This window comes from Manacus vitellinus, unplaced genomic scaffold (genome assembly GCF_001715985.3).
Source record: "Manacus vitellinus isolate BGI_N305 unplaced genomic scaffold, ASM171598v3 scaffold_35_pilon, whole genome shotgun sequence".
Taxonomy (NCBI): Eukaryota; Metazoa; Chordata; class Aves; order Passeriformes; family Pipridae; genus Manacus; species Manacus vitellinus.
In genome coordinates this window covers 186,833-208,238 of record NW_021940498.1, presented here as the reverse complement: position 1 = coordinate 208,238, position 21,406 = coordinate 186,833, and the positions used below count along the sequence as shown (strand labels likewise).

The following is a 21,406-nucleotide window of genomic DNA, read 5'->3' as shown; positions in this document are numbered from 1 at the left end:
CCTCTTTTCCGGTGAGCTTGTGGGATGTTGACATTTTTTGCAGGAGCGCCCATTGGACAGAACTCCAAAACTTCCAGGGGTTTCCACCCCTTGGGGTCTACCACTTTTCTAGCCTCTGGGGGAAAACAAGATTCAAACCATGACACAGGGAGTTGCAGAGAGTGATGAAGTCTCCCCTGAGCCTCCTCTTCTCCAGGCTGAACAGCCCCAGCTCCCTCAGCCTCTCCTCACAGCACTTGTGCTCCAGTCCCTTCCCCAGCCTCGTTGCTCTTCTCTAGACCTGCTCCAGGACCTCAATATCCTTCCTGAACTGAGGGGCCCAGAACTGGACACAGCGCTCCATGTGTGGCCTCACCAGCACTGAATCCAGGGGAAGAATCACTTCCCTGGACCTGTTGGCCACACTGTTCCTGATCCAGGCCAGGATGCCAAATGTCCAAAGATGAGCTGGCCTTCAGATACATCTCAACCATTCTCAGACTTCTTGTTGTGCTGTTCTTCTCAGTATCATCCCACTGTGGAAAATATCTCCCAGTGCTACTGCAACCATTTCAAAGACAAAATGAGTAATGAAGTAGGCTTTATTACCATTGTGTTTGTTTTTGGTTTTGAGTGTAGTGCAATTGCTCACTGGGTCAGAGTTGATTTTGCATTATTAATGAAAATACTTCTGTAATTTCATTAATGTTTTCCCTAAGGGAAAATAGTATTCCCAACTTATTCCCACACCGTTCCCAGTTTAGTGTGGGATACTGTTGTTTTTATTGAGTGAGTTTTGGTTTCAGAAGTCAGTGCTCTAGGTACTGCTATCTGAGACTATTCCAGTACTTGCCAAAGTCAGATGAGATAAATGTCTTACCAGAAAGCAGAACTGAGGGAACAAAGAAATAAAAGTGACCAGTTTCTTACACTGGGAACATTAACTACTGCCTGAGGTTTTATGTAAATGTCAGCCTCTTACAGAGTGCAATATAAATATTATTATTTTAAATTTATATTCTAGCTAATTTAATGAATAACCAGGTCAGGACTTATTTATGCTAAGTGCTGGACAAAGCAGTAGCATGCATTCATGGAGCAAAGGTTGACTGTAAAGCTACATCTCTTGAAAATAAATGGTTCGTTCAAGGGCAATTTAGAAGAGTTGTATTTAATTTTGGATTAAGAAACTAAAGCATGACACTTACTGTTGCCACTTCGGACTTCTTTGTTAAAAGTGATTATTTCAGAGAGCGAGAGTCTCTTAGCATCTCCTGGGAAATATGTCTTTAGGTATTAAAACAGAGACTCAGTGTTAATATCTGTGCAATGCAGTATCTGACTTTTTTTTTTTTCCCCATTCCCACCAGGCAGAGTGTTTAAATAACTATAAGATAATATATATCTTTCCAGAAGACTTTTTGCTTAGAAATTTATGGCTTTTTTCTGTATGTCCAGACTTACTGCATAATAAGGAACAGAAACAAACCATTTACACCAATATGATATATGATTTTTTTTTAATTATTTTTCTCTCATGTTTATTTAGCTTATTGCCAATACTCCAGCTAACTCCTGTTCAGTTGACCAGGTCATGAATATTGTGTAAATGGAATGTCTTTAGCTTCCAGTGTTTGGGTAAATCTCTCCGTGTAAGAGCCAGGCAAAAGATCAGTCTGGATTTGAGGCATTTTTAGTACAGCTCCCATTTAATCTCTTATTTCAAAGAGACAGACAGACGTGGCTTAAAACTCCAGGCGCTCTGTCATTATTCTAGGGTTTTTTCCAGCCGTAAATGAACAGTAAATTATTGGTTTCTGACGTCTCCTGATAGTGTGGTAGCTGTGACAGAAATGTAATTCATGGTGTCTTAACCTTGAAGTGTTTTTTGTTGCTGTCTTTTTAAGTGGGAAAAATGTTTTCTGAGTGCCTACAAATTTATTTTAAAAGCCGTGGTCTGCATTTTATTTAAGACTTCGTATTTAAAGTGCGACTTGCTTTACCCAAAAATATCCCTTAGTAGAAGAAACAATTAAAAAGAACATTTATTAAGTTCATCTCTCATTAGGATCAGAACAGTAGCAATTAAAGGAGAGAAACAAAAGAATTCCTTCATGTGATGATGTGAATTGAAATAAGAACAACTTTTTCAGGGAACATCACAGTGGTTTCATGATGGGACTGATCAGTTAGTGTTCAGGGCTTTTCAGTTACATCTTGCTCACTTGTGTGTGCTCAGAAAAAGATATGGGGCATTTACTCTTCCTTGGAAACACGTAGGGAAATTGCACCTTCTCCTGATCCAAGGTGAGAGCCTTGCTTGTCACATTTTATGGTATCTCTTGAAGAGAACTGGACCTGTTCCCAGATCAGTATTTGGAACCATTAAATGTCTCTCGAAATGCATTTCAATAAACCTGTAGTCCCGTGTGGGCATTAATCAACTGATGTGACAATGCTGGTACGTTCCAACTATTCATTTTTTCCTTAGTGTACAAATACTCACTTACTGGTGAATGGTGGAGTTCATAAAGGTGGCATCCCTATAAAGTAATTATAGAAATGTTCACAGTTGTGGCTGGGCAAAGTAATGTCAAGATTTAGGTAAAAAGTGTAGCTTTATATTTTTCTAGAATATATGTTCAATGCTCAGCTGTTAGAGAGGAACAGCTGTTGCAAATAAAACTCTGTCAAACACCTACTTCCCGAGTCCAAAGTGACACAGTGATCCATGTCATTCTCCAATCAGTGTTCCAGAAATATCAGTTAAATGCAGTTTTTACTCTTTTGTTTTAAGTCAGAGTAGAATTAAACAATGACATTTCTGTTCTGACACAATCGACTATTCTGAGGAAATCTAAATAGGCAGAGCATTACTGTCTTTATTAATTGCTTCATGTTTTGGTTACGAAGGGAAGACTGCAACATCTGCAATGGAAATGTCAAAATAGTTGCTTCTTAATATGCAGTATTCTTGTAGGCTACAAAGCTCAGGAAATGAGATGTTTATTGAAGCTGCACAAGGGTAGTATACAAAGATATATTGTTAAAAACATGGAGAAATTGAGAGAAAGAAAATCAATGGGACAAAATCTCTGTGGATCTTCCTCGTTCTATTGTTTTTCCTTGCAGATTATTTGTTGTCAGTGCAACCAGGCAAACCCAGTAGGTTAGGTTAGCTGCAGGTATTGAAGCAGAAAAGCCACTTTCAGAAAAATACTTTGATTTTTCCTTTAATTATTTTTCCCCTGCAGCATAATGTGATATTATTTTGTAGCGTGTGCTTGAAATAGTATTGAAAGTCTGCTTGGGTTTCCATGTTCAAAAAGGATAAACTCAAAGTAGAATTTAAAACAAGGAAAAGGTGAGCGAATCTTACAGGGGAGAAAACCAGATGAAATTGGTTTGTTGACTTCTAACAGCAGCAAGAACACAGAATCCAAGAGGATGGTAAAAAAGGAAAAGGTTGCAATCTGCATGTCAAAAGGATAAAATTCCAAGACGTGTTTGAAGAGATCTGAACTGCAGGGCAATTGAAGCCAGAAAGAATGAGGTGTTTATGATTTAGGGTACATTTAACCTGAGGATTAGAAGAAGATTTCTAACCACTGTGGGAAGAGAGTTATAGGACATCTTTCCAGTCAACATACTCAAATGCAAAAATATTTCTCCCCACTTGCTGGAAAGTTTCTGAAACCAGTTAACGGTGGAAACGCTGGGGAATTGGGAAAGTTCTTATGTACTGTTGTTTGCAAGGATCACCGAACGCTGCTTCTGAACCTGTGGTTTTGTTTGTTAACGTTTTTACTAATAACTTTGGCAGTAATTAAGCCAGTTACTCAGATCTTACATAACCTTTCAATACTAAGAGGGAAAAAAAAAAAAAGGAGGGATCTTGTGTTAAAAAGTCGGTGTTAAATGCTATATCTGTGAAATGGGAAAGAAATGGAGCCAGGAGTGTACTGGCTCTTTGGAATTTGGCTAAAAACACAGTCTGTCATGGAGTATTTTATAAGCATTGTGATAAATTACAATTTAGATATATAGATCTTGAGAAATGAGGTTTTCCATATCCATCTGAGCTCAGGTTTAGATCGACTGTAGATATGGTTTTGATTTTTGACTGCCTTAGGCTGCATGGATCAAATTTGAGGCAGTTTGTTCCAATAGCACACAACTTTTTTGTTTTTCCCCCTAAAGGAGAAAGTGTTTGTACACAAGGGGTGCACAGTGCTTGAACCCTTAATATCAGTAGCTTTTGCATGAACTCATTCCCTACTGTTTTTCAGTAAGTTGTGTTTGTATGTGCTACCAACAGGAAGTTTTAGGGGAGGGAATAAGGGCAAATCTTGCCTCTATGAGTTTGTTATTCATCTAATGTAAGTTTTCTTTAAACCTGCACATCTGTTTGTGTCAGTGTCTGAATTCTTGTAAAAATTGTTGTGGCACAGTCCAAGAAACTGGAAACATGACTTCATATAATTGTTCTTTAAAGTAGCAGCATGAAATAATTAGTATGGCATGCTTTAATTGGTGGCATCCTATTGACTTTTTATGAAAGACTTGAATTATAATAAAGGCAAAGAACACAAGTTGGTTAGTTCCTCTGACCTGGTGCTGTCATCTTTAGGGGACAGAAAAGCAGCTCTGTTGTATATTTAATGGCAGATCCAGCATGTAATAGGTGTTCTGCTTCTATTTTTTTTTATCAAATATCCTCTTGAGAAGGATTTTTGACAGGAAAATTACAGGATTGGTGCCCACTCTAAGATTTATGTTGATAATTGAAGCTGCTTCTTCTCAATAAAATGAAAATGCAGCTTAAATAACTAGCTAAAAGAAAAGAAAGGTTAAAAAAAAAAGAAAAAAGTGTAGATGTGTAGAAAGATTATAACTTGGTTGTCAAGGCCATTATACCCTTCAGGCAGTTGTCAGTAAATCTGTGTTTAATGCTGTCTAGGTGCCAGTCAACTAATCATACAACTTTTGTCCCTTTCTGCTTTAAGCAGTTTTATGTAATTAGCTAGAGAAATGGTACTTTATAAAATGCTAGGATTAAAAAAAAAGTAATGTACCTTTCTGTTATTTATCTCCTCCAATGTTAGCCAGCAAAGATAAAATGTATATGAGCATTCCTGGACCATCCTGATGGAATTTCTCCACCCCCCTCGCCCCTTTATGGTTTTGAGTCTCAGTTTTCAACAAAGATTAGAGGTCAGTCTTTATACTTTCAGTCTGTACAGTACTTGAAGTTAGTGTAAAGCCACTTAAATGTCAGTGTGGAAAACGTGCATACAATACATCTGAAAATGGCATTTCATTTATTTGTGGTCTGGACCAGGCTGACAGAAACAATAGGAGGTTTGTACTGTGCTGTGTGCTGGTTGGCCAGCATTATCTGTGAAAATGCAAACACCATACATACTAGCATATGTGAAAACTTTGGTTTTTTTTAAAACAGTTCTTAACTGCCTTTAAACATCTTACATTGAAATTGGCTTTTCATATTTGCAGAGTGACTTAGAGGGATTGATTTTTTAGCTCTGTAATCCTTTCTTTCTGTGCCTTTCCTTGCGAGGTACATAGGAAGTGAGTAAAAATATAAACAAAATAAACTTTTTAATCCCTGTCAAGGCATTTTTACCTTGGAAAGAGATCTAAAATTGGTCAGCCCAGTTGTGAGGGCAGAAATATTGAATGAAGGGCTTTTCACAAAAGCTGTGTGAGAGTTCAGGATGAGTAGACACAAATGCAATTTGCAGTGGCTTGGATGTGTTCTCAGGGCACATGGAAGTATATCAGAGGTTTCTTTAGATACTGCAACAGACCGGTGCTGATTTACACCATTTCCTTTTCTTCTTTCACTGGGTTTGGCCTGTGCCTGGACCTCTTGGAGGTCCAGCTCAAAATCTGGCTTTAGAGTGATGTGCAGGGTTGTGTTGTGCAGTGCTGTGTAGCCAGCAAAAGGGTTCATGATCTTCCTGGCTTCTGTTCCATCTACCCATATCTTGGTTTCCATGTCTCAGGCATGTTGGAGGTAAAAGTAATTGTAAAATGTAATTACTTGTTTGCTTTAGGTACCAAAAAAATCTTGCAATACAGTACTACATATGTTTCCTAAAGATTAGGTTTATTGCTGTTTGAGTTAGCTTTACAGGAGCATTATTGATCATTGTATATAAACTATCTTCTTTTACTGCGTGCAAAATGCTAACATATTTCAGTGTAGTCAAGCCCTGCTACCAGAGATTTGTGAATGGGTGGTTAGTGCTAGCTGATTAGTGTAACATTTAATTTGCATTGATTATCTTGAGATGAAGAAAATAGAAAATAAAATTTGTACATTTGAGGATATTTTTATTTTATATATCTAGAAACGTGTGTGTGTGTATTACATGCACATATTTAGCATATGTTGAAAACAGAAGTCCCTGGGACTCCCTTTTTCCTGTTTCCATATCAATTTATGGTCTATTAGCCTGCAAAGAATAGATCTTGCGTTTCTTTTTGGTGCTTCACAGCTGTTCAAACCTCATGTTATTAATGTTAATAAAGAATCTTGGCATCCAAGATTTTAATAATCAGGATTTAGTGACCCAAGAGACTTAATTGTATCCATAGCAAAGTTGTGCTTCAAGAAAGAGAGAAATAAGGGAAACAGTAATTTGAATTTGAGTTTAGCATTTTAAAACTCTAAAATTTTGATACCTCTTTATTCCCAATTTGGAATTCTTGGGCACCGAATTGCTTGTCATATACTTCTGTGGTATATATCTATCCAGACAATTATAGGGTTTTTTGCATACCAGTTTTTATCAGGTAGCATTTTGAATTAGTTTGAAATGGAATGCTTTTTTAGAAGAGTATCTTGTTTACTTGTAACTTTTCTTTTATCCTGGATACCCTCATCTCACATTGGATCAGTTTTCTAGATTGGAGACAATAACATTTTTATAATGTAAAATGTTTCTCTGATTTACCCTGAGGCATAAGCAACACTCAGACACTCTGTACATTTGTACCTCTTATGGTACTGCTTAACAAGGGACTAAAAAGAGACAATAGTACAAGCAAAATAAAGCAACTTTGCGGGTGCTGGAAATGGTAGAGTTACTCTGTAGACATTGCATGAATTAATGGACTTTCCAAAAGGTCGAATGAGGTTGACTATGGCTTTGGGTTATGGATTAGAGCAGTACCAGTTTTGCTGGTCGAGGTGGTCTGATGTCTGTACAGTATCTGTAGGACTAGTTTTTCGTAATTCTAGATATGCATATGCATGGCTGTGTAAATCTGTATACATGAATAGATAAATAAATAAATTGATATGATTTAGGAATATGGCAGTTTACTTTGTTGCCTAAAGAAAACTCAGGGAGGAAAAAAAAAACCCGAGGCAACTTAGTATGGGGGTAAGGTAAAAAAAAGGATTTAATCGTGCCTCTAAGGCATAGGGGTTACAAACTGTCTGTCTGAGGTGTTCCAATTTATAATACTGTCCGTCCAATCCCAGGTTTTTCCACCCACTGGCTTTTGCCCCAGTCCACCCCCTGCCCCACACCTTGGGAATTGGGTCTGGGGTCTTTTTGAGACCCTTTTCTTCATCACTTCAACTTCCTTGGAGCACAGAGGGCACACAGTCACCCAATTCTTGACTGTACCCTGCAGTTCAGGCTGTGGATTAGATGTTCTCAGACAGAAGAAGGCTTACCTTGGAGAGAGACTAAACATTCTAATGGAATTTAGGAGAATTGATATGGGGAATTGGGGTGAGAGGGTCGGGGAATGTGTGTCTGCTGTGCTAAGGGTAAGGGAATAAATGCAGCTGCTTATAAAACCTACATTTTCTACATAACTACTTATAAAACTTATAACAATTAGAAAAATCAAAAAAATCAAAGGACTCTGAGGCATCAACCTCACTAGTATAGGTCCCCTGTTGAAAAATGCTTTTGGACATATTCACTTGGGAGAACCTTGCGCGTGATGAAGTGCATCAAGGTTTTCTTCTGTTCACTTCAGGATGTTAATAACTCGTCTTAAAAAATGCTGCTCTACGAGGTGATGGTTTAGTTGTCTTGCAAAAGTACCGTGACTGTAGCTGGCAGCAATTTCCTGAGAAAACTCTGCTTATTTGTCTGTTTGTTTGCCTCGCAGGTTCCCGTCTTCGACAAGAGGATTTCCCGCCTCGAATCGTCGAACATCCTTCCGATCTCATCGTTTCCAAAGGAGAACCGGCCACTTTAAACTGCAAAGCAGAGGGCAGGCCGACCCCCACCATCGAGTGGTACAAGGGGGGCGAGAGAGTGGAGACAGACAAGGATGACCCGCGCTCCCACCGCATGCTGCTGCCCAGCGGCTCTTTGTTCTTCCTGCGCATCGTCCACGGGCGCAAGAGCCGGCCGGATGAAGGGGTCTATGTGTGTGTGGCAAGGAATTACCTCGGGGAAGCTGTAAGTCATAATGCATCGCTGGAGGTGGCAAGTAAGTCCTTTTTTTTGTTGGTTTTTTTTTTTCTTTTCCCCTCACCACTCTTTGGTAGCCAGCCGCTTGCTTTGATGTTATTCGAAGATAAAAATAAGTGTGAGCTGCCTCTGAGGCAGCGACTTAAAAGCAATGAAGGAATTACACGGTTAATTATTATTTATACAGAGGTAGGGAAGTGGAAAAAGAGTCAGAAGATGTATCATATCACTGTAGAAATTCAGATGGTTTTGTGCGTTCTCACTACTTTTATGCTTCCATGCAGTTATGATTGCTTAATGTTTGTTAGATTTTGTATACTTAATTTCAGTTTATAGATGTTTTTTCCTCTCCAGATAACCATGCAAACTGTAATGTGTAATAGGAGGCAGGATAGCCAGGATTTTGGTACGTTTGGAATTTTTCTTGCACAAATAAACACTAGAAAGAAGGATGGCAGATTCAGAAACACAAAATGAATTTTTTTTTTCTCTAAAAGAGCTGACCCACAAATTATCTCTCTAGTTTTAAGTATTTGGCCAGCGGAAGGTGCAGTCAAGTATCTTCACATCACCTTGTAATGCTTATCTCTTCCTGTATACCCTTTAAACTCTACTTTTCCTTTAGAGGAAGAGAGTGTGCATTTAAGTGTTTTAGGCATTCATATGGAGGGCCAAGTGTAGGTCAAAAAATATCAGTTTTGGGGTACTAAAGTATGAGAGGAAGCCTCACAATTCAGAATTAGGTATCTATTTTTAAGTTGCTTTGATAGGCCTCCTTTGTAATGTGTAGCAATTCATCTGGTGACATGTTGAAGAGCTAGCACAGACCTGGGTGAGTCACTCGGAAAACACTGATCTCTGCTGACTAAATGAATCATGTTGCTATCTAGCTCTGATGAGGCTCCTATCTTTTAGATAAGTTAAGCACCACTGTCTGTGTATAACTTCAGAAGAAGGGCTAGGTTTTCATAATTCTCACATGAGGTAAAGGAAATAAACTATAAATTTGTGAATTTACGTGAGCCCTTTTCCTAGTGTTTCTCACATTCCAGACAAACCCCAAGGACTTTCATAATTAGACCACAAGGATCTCAAGCTTCACCTGTAGTAGAGTAGATACATATTAAGATTAAGATCTATGACCATGCTGTTTCCTTGTTAACCACTTTTAGTGATAAAAGTAATCAGTGTCTGGGTAGCTGGAAGTATGCTTGTCCAGTAAATGTATAACCTGTTTAAATCAGGTGCTGATTGGTTACTTCCAAACATTATATCTTGTATCTCGGAGGTGTAATTTTAAGTGGGCATTAATGTTTATGAGATTTTGATTTTTATCTAATGCTGTTGTTTCATTTATCACACTTCTCGTTGATTCTTAAAATGAGTTTTAATGCTCTGTGGTTATTCCATGGTCTTTTGGTTTGGAATGTAACTTGAAGTAATCTTTGAAATGCTTGTAGTGTTTCTGTGTCTTCCACAACTTTTCATCAGAACCCAGAAACCTGAGGTGGACTTCAGTGGTTGGTGCACTGTGGCATCAATGAACTGGGACACAGTTGCTAAACGTGTTTGTCACCCCTATCTCAAGTCATCTTCATGTGATTATGATAGAGAGTGTGACAGGGCCTGAATGCAAAATATTGATATCACCACAAATTTTTTTAAGAGCTTCTGCCAACACTCGAGACCAAAAAAAAAAGAATTATTTTTAAAAGCATTTAAACGTACACCAATTAACAATAATGTAGCATTAAATTCTTAAGCCATCTCAAAATGGATCTCACGAGCCCTTGTATCGAGAGCTAGTGTCAGAAAATAACCACCAAGAATGCTGTAAGGGCAAGAAAAAAAACAGACTCTATATTTGGAAATAAGATTTGTAGGTATAATGGCATACAGTTTTAATTGTATACCAGGAGATCATAGACAAAGAATTTTGACAGAAAAGGTTAGTATTTTGGTAAAAAAGGTAGTGATGTGACAATGCAAAAGCACCGAACCACTTTAAATAGCACAGAAGAGGTGAGGAACAAGGAAAGAGTTGAAGGCTGGTGGAATAAATTTGCATTAAATTAAAAAGCTCTGCACTGTAGCTGTAATGCTCTTGTCATTATGAGCTGTAGCTGCATTCACAGCGGATTGCTGCAAATCAGCAAACTGTTTTGATTAACTTCTCAGTACACCTGGGCTGAGCAGCACAGCATTTACATTTGTATACATGTAGTCATCCACAATGGCTGTTTTAGAAATCCTTATGTTATAGTTTAATTTTTGTGTGTTTACAGGGGAAAATTGCCTTTGTTTGGTTTCTACTTTCCATGAAGTACAGAAGATCGTTCAGAGTACTTGTTTATATGCTTTGATGCTGAAATTTTAACCAAAACCCTTTTGCGAAACATAGGGAACAGCAACATGTTTTGCACTGTAGCTGTTAACTCTCGCTGGAAAAGGCAGCTCTTGTCTGCACCAGTTTGTTTCATAACATGATAGGGAATTTATCACTTCTCTTCCATCACCTCATTTAGTAACACCTTCAGTTAGATGAAATTCCTTCACTGTTCAATGGATGTTGTAGACTTGTCTTCAGATTCAGTTTAATACTAAAAGTAAATTTTCAGGTCTGTTACTCCTCCATGCAGTTCATGTTTATATTTTTTTAAGAGTTCCAGTGCTCATCTTTGAGATAATCCACAAAGAGAATTATGTAATCAGGTGGATATCTTCCTTAGATACACTGTGCATAGATTCCACAGTTGCAAAGGAGTAAAATGAAGTGGGATTTCAAAAGTGTGTTGTGTTTAGAAGCTGTTTTATCTTTTTTTAATATCTGTGTATTTTAATGGGCTTTTAAAACAGATTTGATTGCCGCAAGGGGGGAGAGACTAAAATCATAAATCATAGAATTGCAGATAGTTTTCCCTCTGCTTTGTTACCTTCTAGTCCTTGACCTCTCTTTGGTGACTTGACTGACATTTGCATATCATTTACTCCAAAGGATGCTGCTTTTTCTCCTATTGATATGTATTTCAGTAATGATAGTGTTAGTCCTTAGTTAATACCTTTGAACACGACCTAAATACAATTTATTATCAGCAAATTGAATTAAGTAAGTCTCTTATTCCATCTCTGCCTTTTGTATCCCTTCCAAAATGTTTGAAGATGCCATATGTCTGCTCATAGCATTGGGGATTTGTTACATCTTTTCCATAATGTTATTTTATTTGATATAAAAATATTTGTGCAGCTGCATTTCCTTAAGTTTCTGGGATTATTTCTTTGAAACCATGCCCCATCCCCCAAAAACCCCTTAAAAACAAGATGATCCTTTGGCTGGTGAAGAGTGGTATATTAAATCAACAAAACATATACTTGAACCCCCATGAACATATTCTGTTTGATTATGTTTCAGGGACTGTAACTTTCCCTAATCAAATAACTAGCCACTTGATATTTCAGGAATTAAAATGTTTCAGGCACTTTAGAGACTGGTCAAACTATTCTCTGTTACACAGCCCTGTGCAAAGAAGCTTTGTAATTTAAAACTACATGACGTTTTCTCTGTAATATAGATCTGTAGGATCATCGTAAATGGGAAGGAGATAAATTTGCATAAGCAGGAACTCAGCAGAAAGGTGAATTACAAGTCAGTGAAATGAGTGAAATGAAATGTTTAATTTGGGCATTTATTTATTTATTTATTTTGTTGACTGATTTCATCTAGACTTGAAATGCCATTCCCACAAAATTTTTGAAATGGAGGCTCTCTGTGTGTGTTCAAAGTTAGTTTGCAGATGAATGAAGTTTGCAAAGTGCAACCCAGAAGGGTGTGTGATGGGATGATCAGATAACGGGGCTGTAGTGTCCTCCAGGCTGAGGCTGCTGCAAGTCCATTTCCCTCCCTCTCCCTGACTTCCTGAACTCAGCCTTTTGATCACTGGAGACCTACTTAAATCAGCTCCATGTTTTGTTTCTGAGGAATGTAACTGGTTTTGGATTACTGCCTACCAGTGACACGTTCCCCAGTGGTGAAAGGTCCTGAAGAACGTGAAAAGGGCATGTCCTTGTCAAAACGAAGCTGGGTAATTCTCCCCATAAATGTCAGCTTTTACAGGTGGGAGAAGAAAGTGGAACCATGCTTTTATCCTCAGAGTAACGGCTGAAGACTGTTTTGGCTATCACATAAACATTTGGAAAACAAAGTCATTTTTCTGAGTAGAGCAATAAAAGCAGTTTTGAAAAAGTGCATTAGCAGACTGGAAGGTGGCTGCAGCTGCTTCATAGGTTTGAATCTCTCAGGCTTGTCTGGTGAATGGATGCACCCAATTAAGAACAAATTCAGTTACTGGTGTGTGATAGTTTGATTCAAGTGCTTTTTCTTTTTTTTTTCTTTTTTTTCTTCCAGTTACTCCTTTTTGAGGAAAATTGTATCTCTGGATCTTGTGGGTGTCTGTTATGTAGTAGTTTGTAGGAGCCTGTTCATGTCAAGAGCGGCAACAATAAGCTGCAGGGGTATATTCATCTTCCTTTCTCTACTCTACAGTTTTTTCAGGACATTAAGGAAAAGTCAAATAAAAATGAAGCTGGTTGTGTTTGCTAGTCAGTGACTTGGCAAATCTTTGTCTCAGGGAAATATTATTTGAAATAAACTTATTTCTCTTTTGCCACCAAAGTTCTAGGGTAACTTTTGACAGGAGTGCTGTTGCTAGTACCTCTTGAAACCTACCATTTATCAGTGATAGGTTTACCTTGAACCTGACTCTTTCAATGCTTGTTGCAGCTGCATAGTGAGTCTGGATTACTAGAAACTGTCTCTGAAGCATATTTTACCAAAAATGTAGCATAATTTAGGAAAAAAATCTTTGCAGTTAGGTCAAAGTTGCATGCAGGTGTGCTCCTTTTTATGATGTAGGTATCTCTGCTTAAGGAAAACACGAACAACTGTTTTAGCTGCTTCACAAGTTTGTTATATTACTTGCTCAGCCATTACCGTCAGTTGAAGAAAACTGAGTTTGAATACCCCCCTGCCTAATTTTTGAAGATGGATAGAGTCTTATTTTACTCTTTAGATTTTCTGTTTGCCTTACTGACCAAGTTCGTGCTAACTGCAGAACTGAAGCTATTTGTTACTACTACTAGAAAATCCCACTAAATGCTACTGCTAGGAAAGCTGGTTGTCCTAATGAGACTTCAGAGTGAATGAGAAAAAGTGGAGAAACTAAAAACTGATTTCTTTGAAACTTACTCTCGTATTACTACATATGTGTGTGTGTGCAAACTCAGGTGCTCTCCCTCTTAAGCATAGTGGTATTGGTTACCAAAGATATGAAATCTGAAGTTCCTCACTGAATTAAACACTTCCCTTTTCTTTTCCCTCACCCTTTGCCTTGTCGTAATAAGTTTGCAGAGAAGGGTTATATTTGTGACCAGGGAATTTGGCATGATTCTTTCCCATGGAGCATTGTCATTGTTGTAACAGAATCTTCAGTACATAGTAGAGACTGTTCTAGCTCTACAAATGCTTTTTTTGCAGTTTTAAAATTATTTAAAAGGTATAAAAGTGACATACAGTCAGTGTATGTGTCTTATGGTTAAAAACACTTCCAGTTCCTTTGGATTACAAGGAATAGATTCAGCCATCCTATGGAGAGGGTTGTTTCATCAGCCTCGTTACTTATTGTTGATAAAATGAAATATCCCCTGTTGTTCTGAAATTCCTCTGGCAGGTGAAGAAAAGGCTGCTGTAGAATCTGAAGATCAATGATGACTTTCCTGTACTTCATTTTCCTGTGTTATGCAGAATATGAGCTGCTCAATTATTTGCAAAATTGCTTCTCACTTTCCATTAATTTTAGGCAAGATATGGTCTCTCTGAGTTACTGTTTGTATTATTAGCTGCAAGATATGCAATACTGTTAAAATTCAAATGACTTGATTTGTATAAATGTTCTATGTTTTAAATTACACCTTATGTGCAATCATTGGCATGTTAAGAGAAAGAGGCAAACAACAAGTTACTCCCTTCTTCAGTTGCATGACAATGAATAAAACATTTTGGATGCATATCAGAATTTCCATCGTTTGAGGCACCCCTGTGTATGGCAAACATATGCTGTTTATGTTGCTTACAATTTTATTTGGCAAAGTCTCACAAAAGTGAGGGCTTTGTTTCAAGTATGTGGTTGGTGTTAAGGTATCACAAAAAGGTCTTTCTTTTTTAAGTCTTCTGCCTGCACTCATGAAATAAATGAATAAAGTAAGGAATGTGCCTTATCAGGGTTACTGGCTGTTCATACTGTAGAAAGGGTTACAAGGTTAATTTATGCATTCATGCATCATTTATGCAATGGTGTACAGATTTAAAACAAAAAAATCCCTACAGATAACCAAAACACCGAGGCTTGACTGGAAATGCCATAATTAAATATGATTCTACTTGGTACTTTGGTATGGCAGAACTTCATTTTGCAGTTATTTCTAAGTCTGTTATTAAAGGAAATTTTCGTGTGTGTTATCTAAAATGCAACTTGTACATATTTGGAAATATATAGGATTAGTTCTTAAAAAGCAGGAGATTGTATAGTCTGCAGTTGTAAGATTAGTGTTTCAGGATTTTGGTGGTTCTGTGGAGATGCTTGGAGGCGTCTTTCAGACTGCATCTGAAGTGCTAAGATTTGCTGTATTTTGGAAGTAGGCTGAGAGGACTTTTATTGAGGATATATGTCAACATATCTGAGCATTAAAGCTAATTCTGTGCTCAGAGCAGTTCACAGGTCAATGTTAGTGAATAACAGTGATACTGAAACAACAAATGAAAGCTTTTTCTAAGTGCTGATACACTACAGTCAGGACTACTGTGAAAACAGAGCACGCAAATGAAAGATTCCTGTTCAACGCAGTTATCTAATCCTGCCAAGGTCAGGGCAAAATAATAGGCTGCATGAACACTTTGTCTGGACCAAGAAAGCTGTTCTTACTTATCTGTGTCTTCCCAGAAACTATGTACAACAGAGGAATTTAGGAATAGAGTTCTTGATTGGTTGTGATAATGTGAGTATACTGATTTATTCTTAAGCTGATGAGTAATTTAGTATGCTACAGTGGCCATGCTGGGATGGATGATTAAGCAAAATCAGACATGTTATAGTCTTGCCAGAAATTGCTGTGCAGCTCAGCAAATTCATAAATCAAGCAATGTGGTGGCAGTCTTTTTGTGGAATGGCAGCTCTGATGGGTAAGAAGTTATCTGAAACCAAAGCTGGGGAAGTCTGTTCTTAAAATAAGGTGAAAGATATTCCTTGCAGATTTAGGGTTATCTGTCATTAGTTTCAGAGAAAAAAGTAGAATTGAAATTGTTCAGTTTGCAGGACCCTACCTTTCTAAGCATGAGCCTGAGACAGATGTTTAAGTCATGCTGCTGAATCCAACCAACATAGTGAATTGATATCAAAGTTCTCCTTAGTTTTGCTGTTGCTGTTTAAAAGCCTGTGGAAGACAATTCAGGCTGATAACATCAACTATAAATAGGAATAAAGGCAGGTATCCTAATTGTATGAAGGAGGAAAAGGAGGTTTTCATACTGCAGTCTGTTTTCAGTCCCTGCTGTATATTCTTCTTCCCTTCCCATGCGACAGAGCCTCAAGCAGAGTTCAGAGCGAGCACTGTGGTGGAAGTTATCCCACCTTGGTGGAAGTTATTACATGAATTGGGACCATTGGCTGTCTCCTTCCTGAGAGGAAAAACTCTCCTTTGGTGAGCTTCCTCTGGTCCAAGGAAGTCTATATATGCTGTTTTCAACCAATAGATATCTATTCTATTTTCCCCCCGTTTCTACTTTAGACTCCTGATCTTTCTTCCCCCACAGGCATTCCTCCTCCACCATCCCCCAAGACATCTTGGTAGAACTAGATGAAGATCATTCCTATTTTTTATGAGTGTTTACATTTCCTAGATGATGATATAGGACATAGGCCTGTAGGCAGAAGAATAAAGTCAGACAAATAAAATGCTGGCTAGTAATCCTCATGCATTGGTTCTTATGCTTCTTCCCCCAATACTACATTTTAAAACATGTTTATCTGAAGTACTGAGAGGCTCGATTCTGACTTAAAATTCGGAGATAAATTTGCGTTGTGCCAATTCATTTTGTGTATGAATTTAGAATATTTGGCAGATACTCCATATTGATGAAATATTTTGAATCGTCATTCCCCAGAGAACAAAAGTATCAGCTGTGCTGAAAATTGTGAAGAAATCGGTTTTTATTTTTCTTTTTACTGTCACCCTATTAAAACCTTCCTTTAAGATCATACTGCTGACAAAGACAGATTTGCATCTTTGTGTCTGTGAGCTGTTTTGATGAGAACTGTCTGACTTGACTTGCGTCCTGTATGTAAATTGATTTCAGCTGATTGCTTTGAATTTGAAAGAAATTTAATTTGAAAACTGCCCAGTTCCACTCCCTGAGGTAGTAGATGCTTCTCTACGTCATCTGTTAAGCAGTGCCTAGTCAGCATATGTCTCTCCTATTTGTTCCTCTTCTATTTAAAACTGTTTTCTCCAGAGAAAGAGAAATTCCCTTTAGACCAGACAGACATCTGCTGACTCTCCTATGAGCAAAGCAACTGAAAAGGTATCTTTGCCCGTGATTAAAAGAAATATGTCTGGAGGCTCTTAGTTTTTGTTCAGTTAATCAAAGATTAAACACATGTGGACTGTCTAAACTGGGCTTCTTTGTGCTTCCGTGCTATCAAAAGTGATTGGAGAGGGGAGCTGTGGGTTAGAGCTGACTGGGCTGGCATTTAATTTTTTACCTATATACATGCTATAATTCAGTTTCAGAAGTTCATAATAAAGTGAGGAAAAAACACACCAAAAAAGGGTTTTTTATTCATTTACAGCTGAGAAGTATTCCAGTTTAAGGGGAAAAAAGAGGAAAAAGTGTCATATTTTTTTCCTAACACTTGTTTTTAAAAGAAAAAAAAAGAGTCTTAGGGTTATGTGAGTTACCATTTTGGTTTCTGTAACCATTTCCAGATGCAAAGGCATTCTTGGTTGCTTTTGTTCCCTAATTCCTCTTAGTAAACGCTTTCTTGGCAGAAACTGTTAATGTTAGAAGTCTGGTGTTCAGCTTAAAGCCTTATCCTTACTCAACAATTATGCTACTGATAGACTATTTAGTAAAAACCTGCAGGTTTTTTGCTGATGTCAAAAAGGAACCAAACCTGACCTTAAAGTATACAAAATATGTAGACTAAAAATTCTGCAAGAGTAAGTTGGCAATAATTAAGCAGATTCCTTGAATACCATGCTGTTCTTAAATTTTTCATCAGACACTAGCAAGTCTCTCTTGTAGACATCTTTATCTGAAGATAATTTGTTTGGCTCCAGTTTTATTAGTGGAATAGGTTCTTTGGTGTAGTCTGTGGTGAGCTTTTAAAACAGGAAAGTCTCCACTGATAATGTGACTTAACTGAGTTATTTTTTTAAATGGTGTCTTCTTCTCAATTGCTCCTTCTAATAACTATGGTTTTGGTTTATTACCAGGTCAGATTTTCCTCAAAATATATGAAAACTTTCCTATGTACCACTTTCTGAATAAACACTAAATACAATGGAAAGGTCTGTCCTTTAATAAATAGGCATCAAGCAGAATTTTTGGCAAAATACTTGATGTGATGGCAAAGCTTCCTTATAAAGTAAGATCTACTAGACTTATATTAATAATTATTGAAGGAGCAGACAATGAAGTATTCAAAACTGCCATCATGAAGTTAGCTAATAAAATATAATACAAAATCTCCTTAATATATAGCTTTTTCACTCTTAGTGGGCTGAAGCAATCCTTTGGTATTAATAAAAGGTGTAATGGGAAGCACTCTGAATTACTTCATTTTAACATGCTAACTGAAGTAATTAGGTTTTTATACCCAAAATAGTCACAATATTTTCCAAAAATGAAAAAAAAGTCTGAATGGTCAGCTCATTTTACTAAATACTGCCTGTGTACAGAGGAAAGAGAACGAATGCATACTTCAATTCCAGCACCTTAGCATTGTTTTGGAGTATTTCCCTTTGCAAGAATACTCTGAGAAGTCCTCACTCCTCTATTTATAAGGAGGTATTTCAAATAAAGTTCTTAAAAGCATTTTATAAATGGTTTAATGTGTCTGTATTTGGAAAGGAAGGTGGTCTTACTGTTGCTGTTCTCTAGACAGAAAAGCTGAGGCAGGAAGAAATTAAATTGTGCTCTCAGGGTCACAAGAATGTCTGTCAGCTCTGGAGAGATTGGGAATTCTCGTTGTTCTATTTGTTCCTCACAAGACTGCTCTTCATCACTCTCTTTTAAGGACTATTTGAAATGTTTCGTAGCTATTTTTAGCACTAATTGCAAATAACTTTGGAAACCCTTTGAAATGTTCCAAAAATTAGCCCTTTTGGGTGGTGCTGGGATAAAAATTGAGTTCTCTAACTTGTAATTTTCCATTTCCCTGGGTTTATTCCTCTAGAGCCTGTATTGTTGATTCCCTGTGGTTATGGGCCTCCTTATTTTTTTTTTTCTTTCTCCCTGCCAGCTGCTCATGGATCAGATGAATATATCAAGATGATTGTGTATTTAACCCTCTGTTGTCCACAGAGAGAAGGCCAAAAAGGATAAATGCTAATAATATGTAGGTGCTGTACAAGATGCTGGAAACAGAGAGACTTGTTTTTCTGACTTTAATTTACTGTGTTCCTGCTGGACTCAGGGCTGCTCCTGCAGGAACAGATGAGTGTCACTGATTTTCATTTCACCTGTGCTCAGGGAAAGCCTGTAAAGTCCAACTCAGCCCTTTTGTTTTAATACAGAGAGGATGCAAACAGAAGAGGATTCTGTGCCTAGACCAGGAACATCCAGACTATCTCTGCTCCAGCAGTGTGACCTCCCTTTGGAAGGATTGTAGCTCCCATGCAGGAATGGTGCTGCCTTCCTCTTCTGAGTTTGTAGGGGTTCTTGAGGCAGCAGTTTACCCACAGTCTGCCCTGATGATCTAGTACATTTAGCAAAGCTGCTTCTTAAAACCGTATTGCAAAAGGCATGTGGACTCAAGAGCCTGGTGTGGTTGTGGTCCCCCCTCTGGCTTAGCCCAGTTTGGGGGCAGACCCTGTGAAGGACCCAGCCTGCTCCAACCCTGCCCCACGTTAGATGCTCTCTGGGGGCATCTTGGGAAGGCGGGGAAATGCTAGAATGGTTAAAATTCCCCTGTTATCCCGTCAGCCATCACCCAGGCTCTTTTGTTCCTCCCACTCCCTACTTGTCCTCTCTCCTTTTCTTTCTTTCCAGCTCTCCTGTGGGCTGAGCAAATTGTTTAGCACAGTACCTGATGCGTAGTGTTGCTCTAGGCCATGGTGGGATCCAAGTAAAACCATCTTGTGGAACTGGATTTAGCCTTCAGGCTGTCAATTAGTTTTCCCTGTTCTAGAGGGAGAATCGCAGCTCACACGTATTTCTGCTCTGTGTCGGGGAATAGATGCAGAGCTTGAAAATAAAAAGGGTGGAAAATGGGAGCAGTAATTAGCAATTACAGCCCCTGGTTTTGTTCCTTCAGTATGCTGTCATCATTTAAACATTTTGTTACTCGAAAGGAGAAAGTATGCTTAATCTTTTCCTGACTTCAGTTAGGACAAAAAAGAAACCTGATTTAAACCAGTCTTCACAAAGGATTAGATGAGTGTGAGGAGAGCTGGTCCATGGAAGAGCATTGTAAACTAATGGTGAAAAACTGATTTACTTTTCTTCAAATTGTCTGACTGCTTTGTAGAAAGAGTCAAGCAGTGACCCTTTTCTCTAAACACACACACACAAACCCACTAGTTTAATAGAGAGAGGTGGAAAGAGTAGAAGTACATAGTTCAAAATGGATTTACACAATAATCATCAGTCACAACTTGCAGGATTTGCACATAAGACAAATAAGATAAACAAGATAAGAAAACAGATAAGTTGTGGTGAAGCTAAGTCCACTCTCCATATTTGAGCTGAACTGCCTCGCAAGTATATGCTTTTACTGAAAGGCTTCATCATGTATCTGAACCTGAAAGTTGTATGTTCAGAAGGTTTGCATTATGGGACCAAAGGCTGTAAATTAGACAGTCTAACAAGATTATTCCAAGATATGTTGGGAAATACAAGTAGAGGTAAAGTACAGGTGAGTAATCTAGTGAGACCACTGTTGGAATGCTGAGTCCGCACACATACACAAAAGAGAATATTGGAGATTTGGAATGGGCTCAGAAAGTTGCACAAACTGTTCCAAATTTGAAAAGCCTGGGATACATGAGACTTAATAGTTCTATTAAACCAAATATTACAAGGTAACTTGAGGCTACAAGTCAACTAATACTATATAGAAGTTCCAATTAGTAGTGTAATTCCATGACCACAGATGCAGGGATTCTGTCTCTAAGAAGTCATATATGTACATATATATATGCATGCTACTCTGTCCACAGTTGCAGCTTGAAGAAGTTTTGTACCTATGAAGTAAATCAGTAGGAAAAACATTGCTAATTCTGTTGTAATTTAGCTTTCACACTGCTCTGGGAACTTAAATCAGCACTGGAGTTTGTTTCGTTATTGTCATTTATTCTTCAATTAAGAACACGGTAAGGGAAGTCACAGCATAAATGGTCACACTCTTTTGTCTTCCTAAGTAACATTTGTGACTTGAAGAAATACGTAGTTATTCACACAGTACAGAAATTACTGAATCCAAGCAAAGCAGGAGAAGGGACAGAACAGAACTGCAGTTGAAACTTCCGAAGCATAGCTTGTCAGAAAAGAGTAGTAGCTTTTAATATGCTTTTCTTTCATGGGAAATATGGATTCCTTGGGCCATATCTTACTAAAATGAGGAAATGTGCATTTTTAAGTTTTTGGGTTTGTGTTTCTTTTGTGTTTTAAACACTTACTTGAAATGTTACTG

At 37.9% G+C, this 21,406-nt stretch overlaps 1 protein-coding gene across 1 annotated transcript in view; it reads left to right on the top strand.

Moving 5' to 3' along the window:
• The window catches only part of ROBO1 (roundabout guidance receptor 1), a gene marked incomplete at its 3' end in the record, with an annotated part of 647,376 nt that overhangs the window by 440,642 nt on the left and 185,328 nt on the right, over positions 1-21,406 (top strand). Inside the window, exon 4 of the mRNA XM_029961508.1 lies at positions 8,137-8,463. Within this exon, the coding sequence (XP_029817368.1) occupies positions 8,137-8,463 (327 nt within the window). The remainder of the gene's footprint in view (positions 1-8,136; positions 8,464-21,406) is intronic.